General features: G+C 39.0%; 5 protein-coding genes and 2 long non-coding RNA genes across 9 annotated transcripts; 2 read left to right on the forward strand and 5 right to left on the reverse strand.

The window, feature by feature from the left end:
- Positions 1–15: 15 nt before the first annotated feature.
- Positions 16–1212, reverse strand: LOC124203166. 3 transcript variants are annotated; one of them, XR_006878454.1, is made up of 4 exons: positions 1107–1212; positions 913–1046; positions 712–823; positions 16–625 (listed from the first exon to the last, which is right to left on the reverse strand). It is a non-coding gene; the product is annotated as an uncharacterized LOC124203166 (long non-coding RNA). The 3 variants fall into 3 exon arrangements; XR_006878453.1 differs by having other exon boundaries at positions 712–838; XR_006878455.1 differs by having other exon boundaries at positions 16–636; positions 712–838.
- Positions 1213–4508: 3296 nt separating this feature from the next.
- On the reverse strand, positions 4509–5890 carry LOC124201718. Its single transcript, XR_006877636.1, has 4 exons — positions 5685–5890; positions 5475–5614; positions 5203–5417; positions 4509–4800 (listed from the first exon to the last, which is right to left on the reverse strand). It is a non-coding gene; the product is annotated as an uncharacterized LOC124201718 (long non-coding RNA).
- Positions 5891–6228: 338 nt separating this feature from the next.
- Positions 6229–7457, reverse strand: LOC124203313 (neurotrophin 1-like). Its single transcript, XM_046600052.1, has 3 exons — positions 7299–7457; positions 6946–7239; positions 6229–6887 (listed from the first exon to the last, which is right to left on the reverse strand). The coding sequence occupies exons 1-3, from the start codon at positions 7311–7313 to the stop codon at positions 6426–6428; spliced, it is 771 nt and encodes a 256-aa protein (XP_046456008.1). The 5' UTR covers positions 7314–7457; the 3' UTR covers positions 6229–6425.
- Positions 7458–8029: 572 nt separating this feature from the next.
- On the forward strand, positions 8030–8865 carry LOC124203316 (protein spaetzle-like). Its single transcript, XM_046600055.1, has 2 exons — positions 8030–8139; positions 8207–8865. The coding sequence occupies exons 1-2, from the start codon at positions 8122–8124 to the stop codon at positions 8789–8791; spliced, it is 603 nt and encodes a 200-aa protein (XP_046456011.1). The 5' UTR covers positions 8030–8121; the 3' UTR covers positions 8792–8865.
- A 50-nt stretch (positions 8866–8915) lies between these two features.
- LOC124203315 lies at positions 8916–10362 on the reverse strand. The gene is made up of 2 exons (XM_046600054.1): positions 9715–10362; positions 8916–9655 (listed from the first exon to the last, which is right to left on the reverse strand). The coding sequence occupies exons 1-2, from the start codon at positions 9733–9735 to the stop codon at positions 9047–9049; spliced, it is 630 nt and encodes a 209-aa protein (XP_046456010.1). The 5' UTR covers positions 9736–10362; the 3' UTR covers positions 8916–9046.
- Positions 10357–11510, forward strand: LOC124203314 (neurotrophin 1-like). The gene is made up of 3 exons (XM_046600053.1): positions 10357–10462; positions 10524–10784; positions 10851–11510. The coding sequence occupies exons 1-3, from the start codon at positions 10445–10447 to the stop codon at positions 11319–11321; spliced, it is 750 nt and encodes a 249-aa protein (XP_046456009.1). The 5' UTR covers positions 10357–10444; the 3' UTR covers positions 11322–11510.
- Positions 11426–14647, reverse strand: LOC124203312. Its single transcript, XM_046600051.1, has 4 exons — positions 12773–14647; positions 12652–12706; positions 12374–12580; positions 11426–12273 (listed from the first exon to the last, which is right to left on the reverse strand). The coding sequence occupies exons 1-4, from the start codon at positions 12849–12851 to the stop codon at positions 11808–11810; spliced, it is 807 nt and encodes a 268-aa protein (XP_046456007.1). The 5' UTR covers positions 12852–14647; the 3' UTR covers positions 11426–11807.
- Positions 14648–15737: the final 1090 nt, after the last annotated feature.

Genomic DNA, 15737 nt, shown 5'->3' on the forward strand with positions numbered 1-15737 from the left:
AGTTATTAGTTAGCATTCCTGATCATAAAATCAAAATGTATTTATCATTTTAATAAACAAAACGTTCGGTTCGAAATCCTCCTCTTTACTTTTCTTATTTAGTACAAGTTGAAGCAAACCATCCATCACCCAATACAATGTTTGTTGAATTAACTTAAGTGACGTATCCGTAGAAATAAATCATCGCTTTTTGTCTCATTTTGTGTCGCATGGCCTGCGGATTTCTTTGATGGAATTCGCACATTTAGTGAATTTTGTCTACGGCCCCCAGAGATATGTATCTGGACCGAGAAGAAGAGAGAAGTACGAGGCAAGTTTTTCCGGGGAGATATAGTCATAATAGGCTTCCGGGTTAGACTCATGATCCTCCAAAAGCTTTCATCAGATCATAGGCCTTCCAAGTCCCCGTTCGACCAGAGCCCTCCCCCTCCTCCTGGTTATCACAGCGGGTGAGTGACCACCGGCGGGCGTTGGTTAGTGGTTAGTTAGGGAAACAGGGCCACAGAAAAGAAGGGAGCCCAGATATGCACTTGTAATTTATCTACGTCTAAACAAATTATCAGTCTTTGATTCCAGCAATCTCTTGTCGATTTAAAAAAAACTATAACAGTGGAAAGGGATTAACCTGAAAGGAGACTAAATTTAGATATCATTTTCAAACTGCATATTGTGTAGTGACAGAAAGCAATTCCTCAAATCTATCTATCTTACCTTGTCCTAAATTAGAACAAAGTGGTGGTCATCATAAAATCTTGAGTAGCAGCATTTTCTTGCTGTTGTCCGTAAAATAGCAAAGAATTGGATCCAGCGAAGGCATTAATATCTTGAAGATTTACAACTTGACAGGGTTAACGTGAACATTATTGCCTTAAAGAACACAGTAATTCAAAATATTTTAGTAAAATAGCTAACCTGCAACAGAAATGATTTTGCTTCATAAGACAATGGTTGTGAGCTTGCATTATTGAATTAGGCCATTTCCATTTCATTTATATTGTCACGAGCACCTAGTTGGCCAGGTACATGAAAACTTCAGCTGAAATTATCTGAAAACATAGTCAAGAATGCGGTAAGAATCATTAGCTAAAGTTTGCTTTATCTATTACTTAAAAACAGTTAACTTGTTATCCGATCTCCGTTGTTGAACTTTTTTGACGTGTAATGTCATGTCTGTCTGTGACTGACTGTGCAACCAACTTAAGATTCAAAACTCGTTACTAGATGTCGCCAGTGTCGCTGTTGTTGTTCTTTCGTGGTGGAGGCGAAATGAGCGATACATATTGTTTCTAAGGGCGTCCCTAAACTGCGAAAGCGAAACGCGAAACGCGAAACGCCTAAAATGCGAAACAGCTGTGCGAAACGGACCCAAAAGTTGGGACCCTGTTTCGCATTTTAGTCTTTGGGTCCGTACTAAACTGCGAAATCGGTGTGTGCGAAACGTCGCAGTGTAAACGTCTTGGTAGCAGACGACAATGGACTCAACAAACAAATTGTTAGAGTTTAAATGTTTCGAGACTTCGAGTTTCGTGCAGTCGTGCACCTTATATGGCCGGTCTATTTGTGTGTTGACCATGAATACGGAATACCTTGAATGCAATAGGTGTTTTTAATTAAAAGATTGGTATAAAAAAATTAATGGGAAATTAAATTCATGTATCAGTCATTAACATTCTTAATTTTAAGGAAAGTTTTAGCCGATTAAATTTTAGCTTGATTTGGAACATGGGAGCTTTGATTTTTAGCTTGATTGACACTCATGGCCGATTTTTGTCGTGATGGCCGATTTTTCTTTGTGCACGTAGCCTACTAGTTGATTTAAATAATTTAATGTAATGTTTAGTAATCCCTGTGCCATTATCTAATACAGTATATTATTATTTACAAATATAAATATCACCATACCGTGCTGCTCTATGTCTTTTATTTGTTTAATCATAAGATGCGCATTAAAACATACAGGGGTAGTGGCGAAGAAATCGAATTTGATTGCCCCCCTTCCTCCTTTAAAGCCTCATCATAGCGGGAGACAATGAAAAATGGCGGCAATCTCCGTCAATTTGGACCTCAGTGGGGAAAAGGAAAACTTTTTGTTTCGCAAGATGTTTCGCTCTTTAGTATGCCCTCCGGCATTTGGTCCCGCGAAACGGTCCCAAAATTTTGGTCCGTTTCGCACAGCTGTTTCGCATTTTAGGCGTTTCGCGTTTCGCGTTTCGCTTTCGCAGTTTAGGGACGCCCTGTTTCTAATTTATACTTATTCCTGTGATTTAAAATACCAAATTGAACTTCGTATCTTATGTAGGTTTATCTTTACCTAGTTTCCTTATTTTTATACTGTACCAACTTATTTCTTCAAATTCTAGATGCATACTGTCAGTCATTCCAACAAGTTGACTTAGCCCATGACTTAGCGCTCAGTCAATTTCCATCCATTAGATCCTCATGCTGTCAAAAGCCTAAAACTCATGTTTGAAGAGCACATATAGTGGAATATAAAGGTGCGAGATAAGGTATTTCCCCATTACTGCTGTATCAATCACCAGACCATTACAATTCAGATTTTCATATAACATAGGTATTCTTGCTTATGAACCATAGTATCTTTTCTGAATCTCGCAATTTTGGTGGTGTACCTTGCAACAGCATGTTTGTTGTTATGGCTTTTTTTTTACTTTGGTTTAGAAGGCAACCCAGCTAAGAGATAGGTAAAGTTTTATCTCTTATGTGTGTAAATGTGTGCAAATTTGTAAATAACATAGAGAATTTCCTTGTCCCATTTCTACTTAGAGTTTCAGTGACATGAAGAGTGTGAAGTGAACCACCTATCACCACGCTTCTGCAATACTTCATGACACTTTCTTTAGCATCAGGAAATTTATCTCAACATGTGGACGTAATGCTGTTGGTTGCTTGGAATTCCATTTTTACGGTTTTGTGATCATGAACTTTTCAGTGTGCTTGTTAGAAAAGGTAAAGATTGATATGCTTTATTCATTTTTATATTTTCATTAATGTAAAACATTTTTTTTTTTTTTTTTTTACAGAGCACGCAGTTTGTTTGTGGAATCGTGTGGTCCTGGCACGAAGATTTCTTCATCCCTATCTTCCGGCGTAAGCTCATCCAGCTTCTGCTTCATCGCTTCGTACACAAAAATACAACTTGTCTTACTTCACTGACGAGTTGGAACACTTCAGTGGTCGCTTCCGTGCCGCTGTTACACACCTGCAGTCACTCACCACGGGATTATGCCCAGGTACCCGACAATTTACTTATTTTCGTAGATTATCTATTCGAATAGTATATTTACTTGTGTCTGTAATAATTCCGAAATCAGGCCCTACTTGCGCGCAAACGTATTGTTTCTTAGACGTTTTTTTTCTAACGCTAGATGGCTTTTCGATAATTGTCAGCTGTCAAAACAGTCAGTTTCAGTTACTTTAAAATCTCTTTAAACATTTATCTGCAGCTGTTGTTTTGAAATTTTTTAGTGAAAACTGACGATAACTATTCCCCCAACAAAGCTCACTTGTTAGATTTTGAAATAATGTGTTTTTTTTTCTACTTCCGGTTTTCTCATTTCGGTCAGTAGTTCGGTAAATATTCATTCCACGTACAAAAGAACCACAAATTCGTGATCCTCATCAAATTTGTGGTAAAGTTCATGTTTTTTTTTGTACGTTTTCGTACTTCCGGTTTTGAGAATTTTCCTGAACTATAGTTCAGGAAAATTCTCGATTTTGGCAAAATTTTGGATTTTGTTTAAATCACACCTAATAGACCCCAAATTTCATGGAGATCACGAATATGTGGTTTAATTTGACGACAGCTCTATGGTTGAGGTGCTGTGGTTACTTCCGGTTTACTTCCGGAAAATTTTCAAAAAACTAGCAAGTGAGCTTTGTTCTGTTTACAATTCTCAATATTGCAAGCTTGATTTTAAGTTTTAAAAATTACATCTTCAAATCTTTGAGCCAAAAAACCTGACTATTGTTTCTATCTGTATTATGTAACTTTTATCGGCATTTCACTTAATAACAACTGTTTTGTCTTTATTCAGGTAATGCAGAGGAGACGTCAAGAAGATGGACACCAAAACATCTCCGTTATCTTCAAAATGTCATCGCGGATAATTTATTGTTGGTAATATTTGTGTTTGTGTTAGTTAATCCGTTGTCTGCCACGCCTTTGTTCTCCTTCTCCCCTACCTCCTTAGCACGGGCCTCCTAGAGGCCTCCTAAATGCGTGCATTCCATCTTCCCTGTCAGCCCGGACTTGTCAGCAATGGCAAGTCCCACCTTGGTCATGGATCCTTCAGACATGGCGCGTAGAGAGTAGAGAACAACCTACGGGTTGTATGGCGTGGCAGCCAACGGGTTAACTTAAGTGTATGTATGTATGTATATATGTGATTGTAAAAAGTGGTGGAATTGTGGGTGGAGGTGGGACAATAAAGCAATTCCTTTTGAAGTTTTTTGTTTGCTGTGTCTTATAACTTAAAAATAAAATCATGTTTAGCACTGACTTGTATATTTCTTACAACTTTGAAGTTTTACACAATTAAAAGGCAGAAGTGGCTGATCATCTCCAGACTCTTTAAATAAACTTCTATCGACTTCTATGAGGAACCAAACACTATCTGCAACTCTTATGGCACAGCAATTTCAGGTGATCACCAGCACAGCTACTTCAGTTCTTTTTCTGTAATCCTTTATCAGCTGCATAATCACATCTCTCGACTGGAAACAGGCTGCAAAACCACTGCACATTGAACAGCACAGGCATAGTTTAAGTATCACCAAGTCCTAAGGGGAAAAAGGAATATTATTTTCCATGATCAAACTTAAGATGCAAAAGAAATCGTGTAAAACAAATGACAGACATTTTTTCAAGATTCCATTGGCGAATTAAATTTTAAATGAAGATTAAATCCCATGAAAAGAGAATTCTGTACATCTAATTCTAGTGTTAGAAAAAGTTGGTAATGCAGAGTGGAAAGTTTTGTTCTAGTTTGTTCAGAAAAAATTTGTTAACTCAAAAGGAAACTGATCACTATCTCATATCTTTCACAGAAACTATTAGTTAGAAGCAAGAAATAGCACGACTCATTGTCTACATCAAATAAAAATTTACTTGTCAGTTGAATTAAGAAAAAAAAAAAGACGCAAGACTTCCCAAGTTACAACCAATAAATTCAATCAACTTACCATTTCAAAAAGTCTTCCTGCAATGACACTTCAGGATAACACAAGCTCGATAAACTGCATGCAGCAGCTGCAGCCCAACTTGACTCGATCACACCTACTTTCACCAGCTGGCTGCAACAAAACCACTGTAATGATGACAGCCATGGAGCTCAGACTTTGTTGAGTTCTCACATTCTGCAACAGTTAAGCAACGGGATCTCCAACCTGAACACCAACTATTAAAATCTATAGCATCATTGCAGGGATATTGACCAACAAAATTGCTATACTACCTCTATAGTGTTTCTGCGTGAGATGAGACGTACTTCCGTACAGCTAACAACGGACGACGTTTTGGCAAAATGGAAAGCAGATTTTTTCAGCCCACGTGATCGATTGTTCCCCACCAACCAAGTGGAAATTATATGCTAGACTGTAAATTCAGACAGCAACATCTAGGATTAATTACATTTGACATTTAAGAAATCCAAACTAGAATTTACCCATTAAATTTCAATGCTGAAAATGTAGAACGACACCGCAATTCCGTAACGAATTTGGAATACCATTTCATTTGGCGTTTCGGAACAAAATGGCGAAAATGTCGTCCTCTCGGCGACACACGCGTCATCTGGCGGCTGGGGGACAACTTGATTTTAGCCACCTACTGACGGAGCCAAAAGATTCCTCCACGATTACCACGTTTGACTGTACGGAAAGGAATTGGATGATTGGATGGATCATGGATTGTCGGACATTTGAGATAATATTTAAAATTCAAAGGAGTTCTACTGTCGGGCATGAAAATAGTTTTTTAAAAATCGTAGGAGCTCTAGTTCTATTGTTACGTAGTGGAGTTCTACTGTCTGGTATTTTTAATAATATTTAAAAGGGGAGTTCTTATGTCTTTGGAGTTCTACTGTCGCAAAGAAATTTTTTAAAATTTCTTTGCGTGTAGTATCATTCTATAAGTAGGTATTGATACTTGTGAATTGTGATATGTGGTAATATGGATATATGAATTATGATGCTGAGAACGAGACGTACTTCATTATGCTTTGCGTTGGATTGATTATATTAACATATTATTTCAAATTATACAGTGCCGTTTGAAACATCCAAACAAAATTCGTATTCATAGGAAATGACGCAAGTAGAGTTACAACTTACATAAAAGTGATTTCTCAGGTCATTGTCCGTAACAAGAGCCTGATTTTTTCCAAGTCACAAGTGGGTTCGAGGAATTAGGCGGGAATGCGGCAGGAGCAGGCGGATGGCAATTTGAAAATGTCAATGAACAGGCCTCTGTAGGTATTGCAAGGATCGAAGGAAAGCATACGATGGTAGACGTATTTCTGGACACAGGAACTGCGATGGCAAGGAGCCAAAGTACGGCAAGATGCACCCGCGAACAAGCAAGTCTCGACGCGCTGGGTTTGGGTGTAGTAGGCGACGTCTTGAACAATCACGCGCCACTCACCATCGACATTCAAAGCGCGTTTAGGGCGAGCGTAAATGACGTCGCTGGGGCAGATGTAACCTTCACCTCCAACCCAGTTGCCTTCTTCATAAAACTTGCCTTTGTAGTGGGAATAATCAAAGTTTTTCTCTTGCAATGCAGTTACACCAGCAATCAAGTTATCAGCTGATTGGACAGCAACATCCGCGTATTTCTTCAACACCAGCGGGTCGTACTCGATGGCGTACTAAAATAATCAACATATGAAATTCCAGACTTTGTTGTTTTTTGAGAATTGAAATTACCTGAATGTCTTGAGCGGGATATTCGTAATCGCTTAAGCAGAAAGTGGCTGATGCGTTGGCGCACTTGGGTGGAGTCCGGGGATCGCAATAATAATTCTCTTTTTTGTAAGAATGGTCGTAACTTGGCTTGTAATCAGGGTATGCGGGGTATGCGGGATACGAAGGTTTGTACGAGGGTTTAGGATAAGAAGGATATTTGGGTTCATATTTAGAATAATATTGAGGATCTGCAGATTCCTCTGCTTCGAGCTCGGGTTTGGCCAATGCCGCAACCACCATCAAACCAAGTAACATCTGCAATCAATAGTAAAATTATCTTTCAACCTTAATCAGAGAATTTAATTTCACATTACCATCTTTAGTGCCATTTTCGACAAAAATGTGCTGATGTATAAGTTGACAGAGCTGTTTGCTATTGGAATACAACTTGGTAACTGCTGGTTTTTGGCAATTGAAACTACACTATTTATACCTTGTGAAGCGGCTAGTAAAAGTTCTCAGAGTCCGGCATTGTATCGGGGTACACAATGCGTTACAATTCATAGCGAGTTGAAACCTTGTGCGTTTTCACTTATTATTTCGCCAAGTTGTATAACTTTTCCGAAAGTTTAGCTAGGCATTACTGTAAAACAACCGTCACGCATTCTTGGTGTCGTCGGCAGTTAATATGTACACTAAATGCTGTACGAGCCTTGATCGTTTCATAACATAGTTCCCGCCGCTTGATTGGCGACCTGGGAAGGCCGATCGCTTTGGGAGCAGTCACAGAAAATCTATTAAATAACCTATAAATAGAAAAAGTAGCAAGCGGCGTGACGTATAAAAATGGAAATTTATCTTATATATCACCTTGTTATTACGGTTTCTCTTAAAGAAGATCTGCGCAATTGGCATCAGTTGAAAGAGTTTTACAAGTATTCATTTTGACGCTTGATCAATCAAAAGTAACAGCAATAAACGAAGACCTTACTCTCGTTTTCTTCACATTGGCTCACATGTTCCGTAAGTGGACCATGTTCGATCGTGCATGTACTCATTCAACTCGGAGCTCATGGACGAGTATAAAGTCTGGTTCAATTCTCCAGTTGAAGTCAGACGACTTTCAAACGCTGATTCCGGTGAAACACCTCCGACGTTGTCTAAATAAGAGTTGCACATTTAAGAAAAATTTAGAAAATGACGTTTAAACTTTTGGTAAGTTGTCAAATGCTACAGCATAAATGAAATCATTACTTACCCAATATTGTTGATTTTCAAACAGATTTTGACTGCTTTAATTGCTGTCACAGTGGCTAATAAATATGTTCCAGCTTACAAGCCAGGCTATCCGGCAGCCAAGTACGACGACGTACCGCTCTGCGCAAAAAACAATCCGAAGCCGTGGTGTCTCGATGATGAAGTTTACCCACTTTACGACGTCCAGAAGGCTTTGGATCAACATTATCAAGAAGTCTTGGCGCTCTACAAGGACCTAAAGGCCATCACACCCAACTCGGTCGACGGATTGAAAGATTTGTCGGAAGAAACGTATCTGTGCCCGAGTTCTACCGCTTACGTTCAACCTATGCGAGCTGTCAATGTCGATGGAAAGTGGCGTGTTATTGTCAACAAAGTCGAGTCTTACAATTACCAGTTCACCCAGACGGCCCGCATCGAGGAATGTGACATCGAAATCGGTTCTTCTTGTCCATTGGTTCCTTCTTGCTACGACTCCAAATGCGTCCAGAAGAATGTTTTCCACCGTTTCTTGGTCTTTGATCCTTACGATTATTACTTTCCCTTCGCCATTGAAAATTTCCAACTACCTGCTTCTTGCGGTTGTGTTGTTGGCGCCTTTTTCCTTTAAAAAGTCAGCTTGAAAAAAAAATGTCATTAATATATTAACTGGCTGCACAGAATAAACGGAGAATTCGCATCGCATTTGTGTTAGTAGTTGCTGTTTCATAAAAAAACATTTGTCTTGTTCAAAGTCAATTAAGTTGAAGTGTATTCGTCTTTTAAAGTAACGTCAAATAGTGGCAAGAAAAGCAGCAAAAACTTGTCCGTGTCAATTGTTAGTCTACACTGTGCATGCAAATTACAAACAAAAAATTCCAGTTTTTTACAGACTGTGGAAAGCTCCTACAACGCATCCGCAAGATCCAGGCAGTCTGAATTTCTCCAAGGAAAAGGGGAAAGTGTAATCATTGGCGTCGTAGACCAAAAATCGATGGAAGACGGTCTTCTGAACGCATTTGGACTGGTAACAAGACGGGACCAGTGAACATGATGTACCGACGACCACATTGCATTCTTCAACACGAGCCGTTTGGGTGTATTTGATGCCGTAAGATTCGACTCGATTGACGATCGTCCGCCACTTGCCATTGACGTTGATGGCCCGAAGAGGTTGGACATAACCGGTGGTACTGGGGCAAAGGTAAACCTCATCGCTCAACTTGTCGAGTCCGTCCACCGAGCTGGCAGTTTTCGCCAACACATCTTTGTACAAGTCTAGCAAACCGGCCTGGTAGTGTCGTTCAAGGGCTTGCTGGATCTCGTACTGAGGATACTCGGAGTCCTCCAGACACCAAGCCTTTGTAGTGTTTTTAGCGCAATGGGGAATCTCGATTTTCTCGTACTTGGGCTGAGGGCCATAGACTGGCGTAAGAGCTTTCAGTTCTTCCGGCTCAGGTGACGATAGCACGACAATTACCAAAGAAGTAAAGATCTAAAAGAAGAGAAAATAGTTGTAAGCAGATGTTTTTTAATGTAGATAGTAATACGTACCATTAATTGAATGGACATCATCTTGAGGGCGACTTGAAGCGTATTGTTCCCTTGACAGCAATCGACTGATGTTGAAATCGAATTCAGCGAGCCCTTTTTAAAGGCTACACATAAAAATGATGCATCAAACTAAAAAAACAATAGATGTGTTTCGTTTCCAATGTGGCTCGATTTCGCCAACCGAAAAGAGACGCAGGCCAAAACTCAGTGAACCATTCGACCTGCTGTTTTCCATCGATCAATTGCTGATGGACAATGTCCGCAAGTAGGTTAATCTACCACTTCTTTCTAGGAACCAATTACTTTCTTTTCAAATGTGACATTTAACAATTCTCTTGAAAAGTCCTCAATAGTCAACAGTTTCCAAGAGTAAAGTGAAAATGTTACCAAATGAATAACGGTTAGTCGTACAAGGAAGTAATAAGTGATGAGTTTGGAATGACGCAATCATCGGTTATGGATTACCACAATTCAAGGATGAGTGACATTTGCTCTAATGAAGGAAAATACAGCAGATTGCATTTGATGATGACGCTAAGGTGAAAATGGATAAAATGTGAAAACTTCTGTCGTTGCAGGCAGATAGTTACGTAGTATAAAACCGCCTTAAATTTGGTAAACTGTATTAGTCGATCACTTGAATTCAAGCAAGTACATCATTCTACTATTACGGTCCATCTCTGCTTTACTGTTCGTTAAAACAAACTCAGGGAATTGTTACAGTTCAGGAATGAAACTCCTTATCTTGGTATACGCTAATTATTAAAAAATCATTTCAAAATTGCAATTTCTTAAATGTCTTGTTACAGTTTCTAGTTTGCTTTACGCTAATTGCTGGCGCATTTTCTCAATCGGAAAGGCCGTCGAGCAAAGTTAGCATCAGACCGTCACTTCACCAACGAAAATCTTCTTTCCTTCAACGAACCAAATTACGTCAGACCAGTGCAGCATCTTACGGAAAGAGAGTAGAGTACGTCTATTGCGACTCTCGCGCCCCACCCAGCTGCGTGAAAAACGTGAATGAAACGTTTTGCTCGAAAGATAACGATTACCCGGAGAAGGACGTCAAGGTAAAAAAAAATATCACTGGTAAAAAACAGCTTGAATAAATTAATTTTGAACTTGACAAATTTTAGTACTACATCGAATACGACCCGCTGGTAGTGAAAAAATACGCAGACATTGCATTTCAGTCGGCGGACAACTTGATTGATGGTGTCACTTCGCTGGAAGAAAAACATTTCGATTATTCACTTTACAACGGCAACGCATTTTCAAAGGGCAACTGGGTCGGTGGTGAAGGATACATTTGCCCTAGCGAAGTCCTCTACGTCAAACCCAAACGAGCATTGAACGCAGACGGAGAATGGCGCGTTATTATCCAAGATATCGCCTATTACACCCAGACTCATCGCATTGAAACTTGTTTGTATCCTGGCGCATCTTGTCGCACTATTGCCCCTTGCCATCGCACTAAATGCGTCCAAAAGTACGTCTACCATCGAATGCTTTCGTACGATCCTTGCGATATCCCCAAAGGTATTTTTATCGACATTTTCAAATTGCCATCGGCTTGTTCTTGCCACATCCCAGCTAGATTCTATTAGAAAAAAAACCAAACCGGTTGATGGTGGCTGTAGACCGGTCCTAGTAACAAAATTCGATGATTTTTATCTCTTTTAACTGTTGCGTGCAATTTCTTTATCACCGATTACCAGATTTTTATCTTATTCCTCAAAACATTTGAATTTTAATAATACAAAGCTTGTTACAACCAAAGACAAGTTATACCACAACTGAATTCCAATCAGCAAATCCATCTGTTACGAAATGAAAGTAAAAAAACAAGACCACCATTGGTCAAACATAACCAGGTCAACGGCCTTTTAAGACTTCGTTAAAGAATGTTGGTATTTTGTTGTTTTACTTTTTGTGAATAAATAAATAGTTACAATAACAAAGGTAGTTATCGTAAAATGATGCGAAATAAATATCAGACATAAATAATAATAATGTTAAATTTCATCACAAACGTTAGCTCTATATAATTATCCCCTGACTTAATCGACTAAGTGATTCTAGGGGACTGGTGCTTAACTGTACCTGCGAGAAGGGGAGCATTCCAAAAACAAGAATGGAGAAGGTGTGCACTGCTGGATGAAGAACGTGTTGGTTGACGTTATGGTAGTCCAATATTCCACAGTAGAAGTGAAAATCTCTGGAACGATCAAATCAACTTGGCCAATGGGGTCGAACGGCGTAAAAATGTCCGTGCTTGTTGTCGGTGCAGTTGTTGGTGTGCTACTGGTACTTGGGATCGATTGGGTACTAGTGGTTGACGGAGGTCTTTGATTCGGAAGAATTGCTGAGAATATTTTTCCAATGAAATTAAATAATTGTTGGAAATAGATTCTGGGCTGTGATGGTACATATGGATTATGTACTGAACGCATGGAAGAAGCGAGTCGACCATCGTCGACAGTAGTGTCACGATCACTCAGCACAGACCTACTAGGACGGCCGTTCACGTTCATCTGTGGCAGTTCAGTTGTCTCGATGCTAAAGTGATAAAAACGAGTTATTAATTATTCTATGCTAGCTCACTGTAACATCATAACAGAACTACGAGTAAACAATCAAGAAATTAGTCGTGATTTACCTGTACATGGGAGTGAACAAACTTTCGGTCAATTTTTCGGTTTCATCGTCGAAGGTAAGGACAATCGGGTCTTCCTCCCAATGTCCTCTGCGTCGCCGGCAAGATCCCGTGACATTGACAATCTTGGCACAGGCGACACTAACAGTAGTGCTTAGTGTTATCGTTGTAGTGACTTCCAGCTGACGAGAAGTCCTCCCCGCAACATTTCTATTTAAAAAAAAATGTATAGATGTGTAACAAATTTAGATCGACAGAAAGGCGGACTAAAAACCACGTACAATTCACGGTTGAATGCTCCAATGATGAAGGGAACGAATTTTTGTGATTGGGTACCTATAAATAATTCAAAATAGTTACATGTTTAGCTCGGTCAATTTAAAAAGAATTAATGTCACATACCATTCGATCCTTCATCGGCAATCGCCAGAGTAATTACAGTAAAAGACGCCAGAATAACTAATACATAAAACACTTGCATCTCTATCAACCACTCGAACTAGACTGAAATATAAACACTAGAAATTTGCAGAATACAAGGGCGTATCCTTTGGGTTCGATTCGACAACAGAGACTAAAAACTGTCGCAAAGATAGACTGCTACTAGACCTCTCAGGTTGCGGAAAATCCCACTATACAAAATTCTTGGCGACAGAGAAGGATGAGCTGCCAGTTATTGCAGAAGGACCACGGAAACTTTCAAGCGGAATAAAAAATTCTGTGAAGGAACCCAAATTGGAAATGAACCACGTCAGTCGAGGCGTCTGAATCAAATGATAAAAATCACCGAAAAACGGGATTTTCTTTTTGTAAAAATTAGGTTCACTGAAGGCATATCCCCAAGATTTCATAGACTAACATTTCAATTGAATCACACCATAAGGCAATTTGAAACCGGTTTGCTATTTTTTTGTGCACAGCAGGAACTTCGCAGTTCGCACCCTACCCCGCCAAAATTACGAACAGGTGTAATTAACTGTCAGCCTTCAATTAAATTTTCCCTATGTATCAAACCTGTTGTCACTATATTATAGAGCCCCCTGTAGATAAGAGTTCAAGGCAACCAGGTACGGAATAATTTAACTTCCTGGATTTCCCAATCTAGAAAAAACGCACGAAATTATGCACAAAAAAATAATTAGATCTAATCTTTCATTTAAACAGGCTTTCCATAGAAATTTCTATGTGTTAGTGTAGTGGTGGGAAATATTCAAAATTTTGCAAAACCTGTTACAAGGGTCACAAATTCTGTTGAATTATTGAATAAAATGTTAAGACAATTTTCTAAAAACTAAAGGGCAGATGGGGTCAACAGGTACAAATAAATAATCAATCAAGAAATTCCGAATATGAAATTGGGGTCAGCAGACGAACATCATTCTTCTACTAATATTTAAACCGTAAACAAACATAGCTCTGGCTCCGGGAAGCTGTTTATAATTAGTGGACAGTCAGTTCCGTTAGAAAAATCTTCCGGGTGGAGCCGAAAAAATGCTGAAACTATAACAATGATACTTGGTTGTATAGGTAGCCCCATTTGCTTTTACCATGTGTAACAAACAAGTAAACACAGCGTCCTTGACATTAGCTCGAGGATGCTGTTCGTACGCATTCTATTTAGCCACCGATGCACAGTTTTGAAGTAACATTTGGCTTAGAAATGAGAGCACTGGCTGGGGTGGTGGCATCACTAATGATACCAAAAAAAAAACTGTACCTTTAATTCCTACCTCACGGGCAATTCCAGCTCAATGTATACTGTGGGTATAATTATTTATATAATGTAATGGAAAAATCCGGTACCTGAAATCCCTACCCTTCGGCAAATATGGAAAATTTAAGCTCAATTATCTGGCCTGCATTAAATCTGTTCGATCGTCAAGAAAAAAAAAACAAACATATTATAAAAAAATAATTCGCCAATATTGATTTTCATTAAAGAGGAATGATACCCATCACAGTTTTGAAAACGTTTTTACGAACTGATTTGTCGGCAATAGCTACTTCTCTCATTGCCAGCATGGCAATGGCCTACTCTGAATAAACGCCCGCAGAAGTCTAACACGATTTGGAGAACTCTAGTCGGAATTTCTGCAGGCCGTTTTCCTGGTATTTCCCCAAACCTTTTGAGAAATAAGTTTACGCTGGGCGCGGCGTGTGAACTAGTCACGTAGAAGGAATGAGACTAATAAAATAGTTTACTTACAGCGTCGTGCTTAAATAGTACCGATCATCGACGTTTTGCCGAACTCTCCTTTTTGGCAGCAGCTGGTGTTCTGTTATAAACGTTGAAGACATTTTACAAAAAGCGAAATGAGTTTGTGTTTCAAAAAATAATTCATGGATTTGTGTGGCCATAAAAAATCAGCTTCTATTTTGGTTATGTAAAAGAAATAAAACTGGTTTTCAAAAGAGATTGGAGATATTAATAGAATTACTTTGAACTTTCCTTACTTGTAACACCTACAGAGTATTGCCATTCGCTAAAACTGCTGTAAAACAATTACTTCACCTGATTTAATTTGTCGTCATCTGACAACTAATAATGACTTTTGTAACGGTCTTTTGAAAGAAACTCTTTGGGAATGCCCGAAACCGGTTCCTGAAACACCTGTCAGCACAATTGTTGCTTATACAAGTAATGACTTTGTACCCAGTGTTTAATTTATTGAAAGCTAAAGCAAGTATTTTAGCATTCACTTAGAAGAAAACGACTACGATGTCAAATTCCAACTTGGGATAATCACAACTAATTGAATTACAAATATTCAACTGAAAGAATTTAAGGAAGAAATGAAAGATAAGCCGCTAGGTTTTTTCTTCAAAAAACCGTCGAGTAACAACCTACTACCATAACATTGTCACAATTCACAATTTCATTGTTCTTAAGAATATTCTAACAGAATATTTAAAAAAGAGGACTCACCATTACACTTAAACTGGTGTAGCAGTGAAGTAGTTCACTTCAAAAAGTGATCAGTACAGAGGCGGTTGTTTCAGCACTGAAGTGGAAGTGGTGGATATCGGTGCTTCCGGAATGAAATGAATGCCCGTCTTCCCTATCTTGAATAACAGGGTGAGCTGAACCAGTATTTCGTCCGATCGACCTCCAACATCGACGACAGATGGCAATTCATGCGGATTATAGTACCGAGCATTTCAGAATGGGAACGGTGAATTGAAAATCAGGAGCATCATAGCGGAAATCTTAGGTCCTCACTGCTCATCCATCTGAAAAAGAACAATCTAATTTAGACATAATAAGATACTCAACTAGCCAGAAAGGTTTGCACAGATGGTAAGTATGAAGTATCAGTTACAGTATTAATAATATTGCTTGATCTCTAGCACTATGATGAATAATGGG

Source organism: Daphnia pulex, chromosome 9 (genome assembly GCF_021134715.1).
Source record: "Daphnia pulex isolate KAP4 chromosome 9, ASM2113471v1".
In the NCBI taxonomy this organism is placed as follows: Eukaryota; Metazoa; Arthropoda; class Branchiopoda; order Diplostraca; family Daphniidae; genus Daphnia; species Daphnia pulex.

Bases quoted from the DNA above. Each gene is read 5' to 3' on its own strand.
- LOC124203313 (XM_046600052.1), bottom strand. The intron at 6,888-6,945 runs GTAATTTCAATT...TGATTATTTTAG, and splicing joins ATCCCGCTCAAGACATTCAG to TACGCCATCGAGTACGACCC.
- LOC124203315 (XM_046600054.1), bottom strand. From the start codon at position 9,735: ATGATGTCCATTCAATTAATG. The intron at 9,656-9,714 runs GTACGTATTACT...CTCTTCTTTTAG, and splicing joins TGATGTCCATTCAATTAATG to ATCTTTACTTCTTTGGTAAT.
- LOC124203314 (XM_046600053.1), top strand. The intron at 10,785-10,850 runs GTAAAAAAAAAT...GACAAATTTTAG, and splicing joins ACCCGGAGAAGGACGTCAAG to TACTACATCGAATACGACCC.
- LOC124203312 (XM_046600051.1), bottom strand. From the start codon at position 12,851: ATGCAAGTGTTTTATGTATTAGTTATTCTGGCGTCTTTTACTGTAATT. The intron at 12,707-12,772 runs GTATGTGACATT...AATTATTTATAG, and splicing joins TGCCGATGAAGGATCGAATG to GTACCCAATCACAAAAATTC. The intron at 12,581-12,651 runs GTACGTGGTTTT...TTTTTTAAATAG, and splicing joins GGAGCATTCAACCGTGAATT to AAATGTTGCGGGGAGGACTT.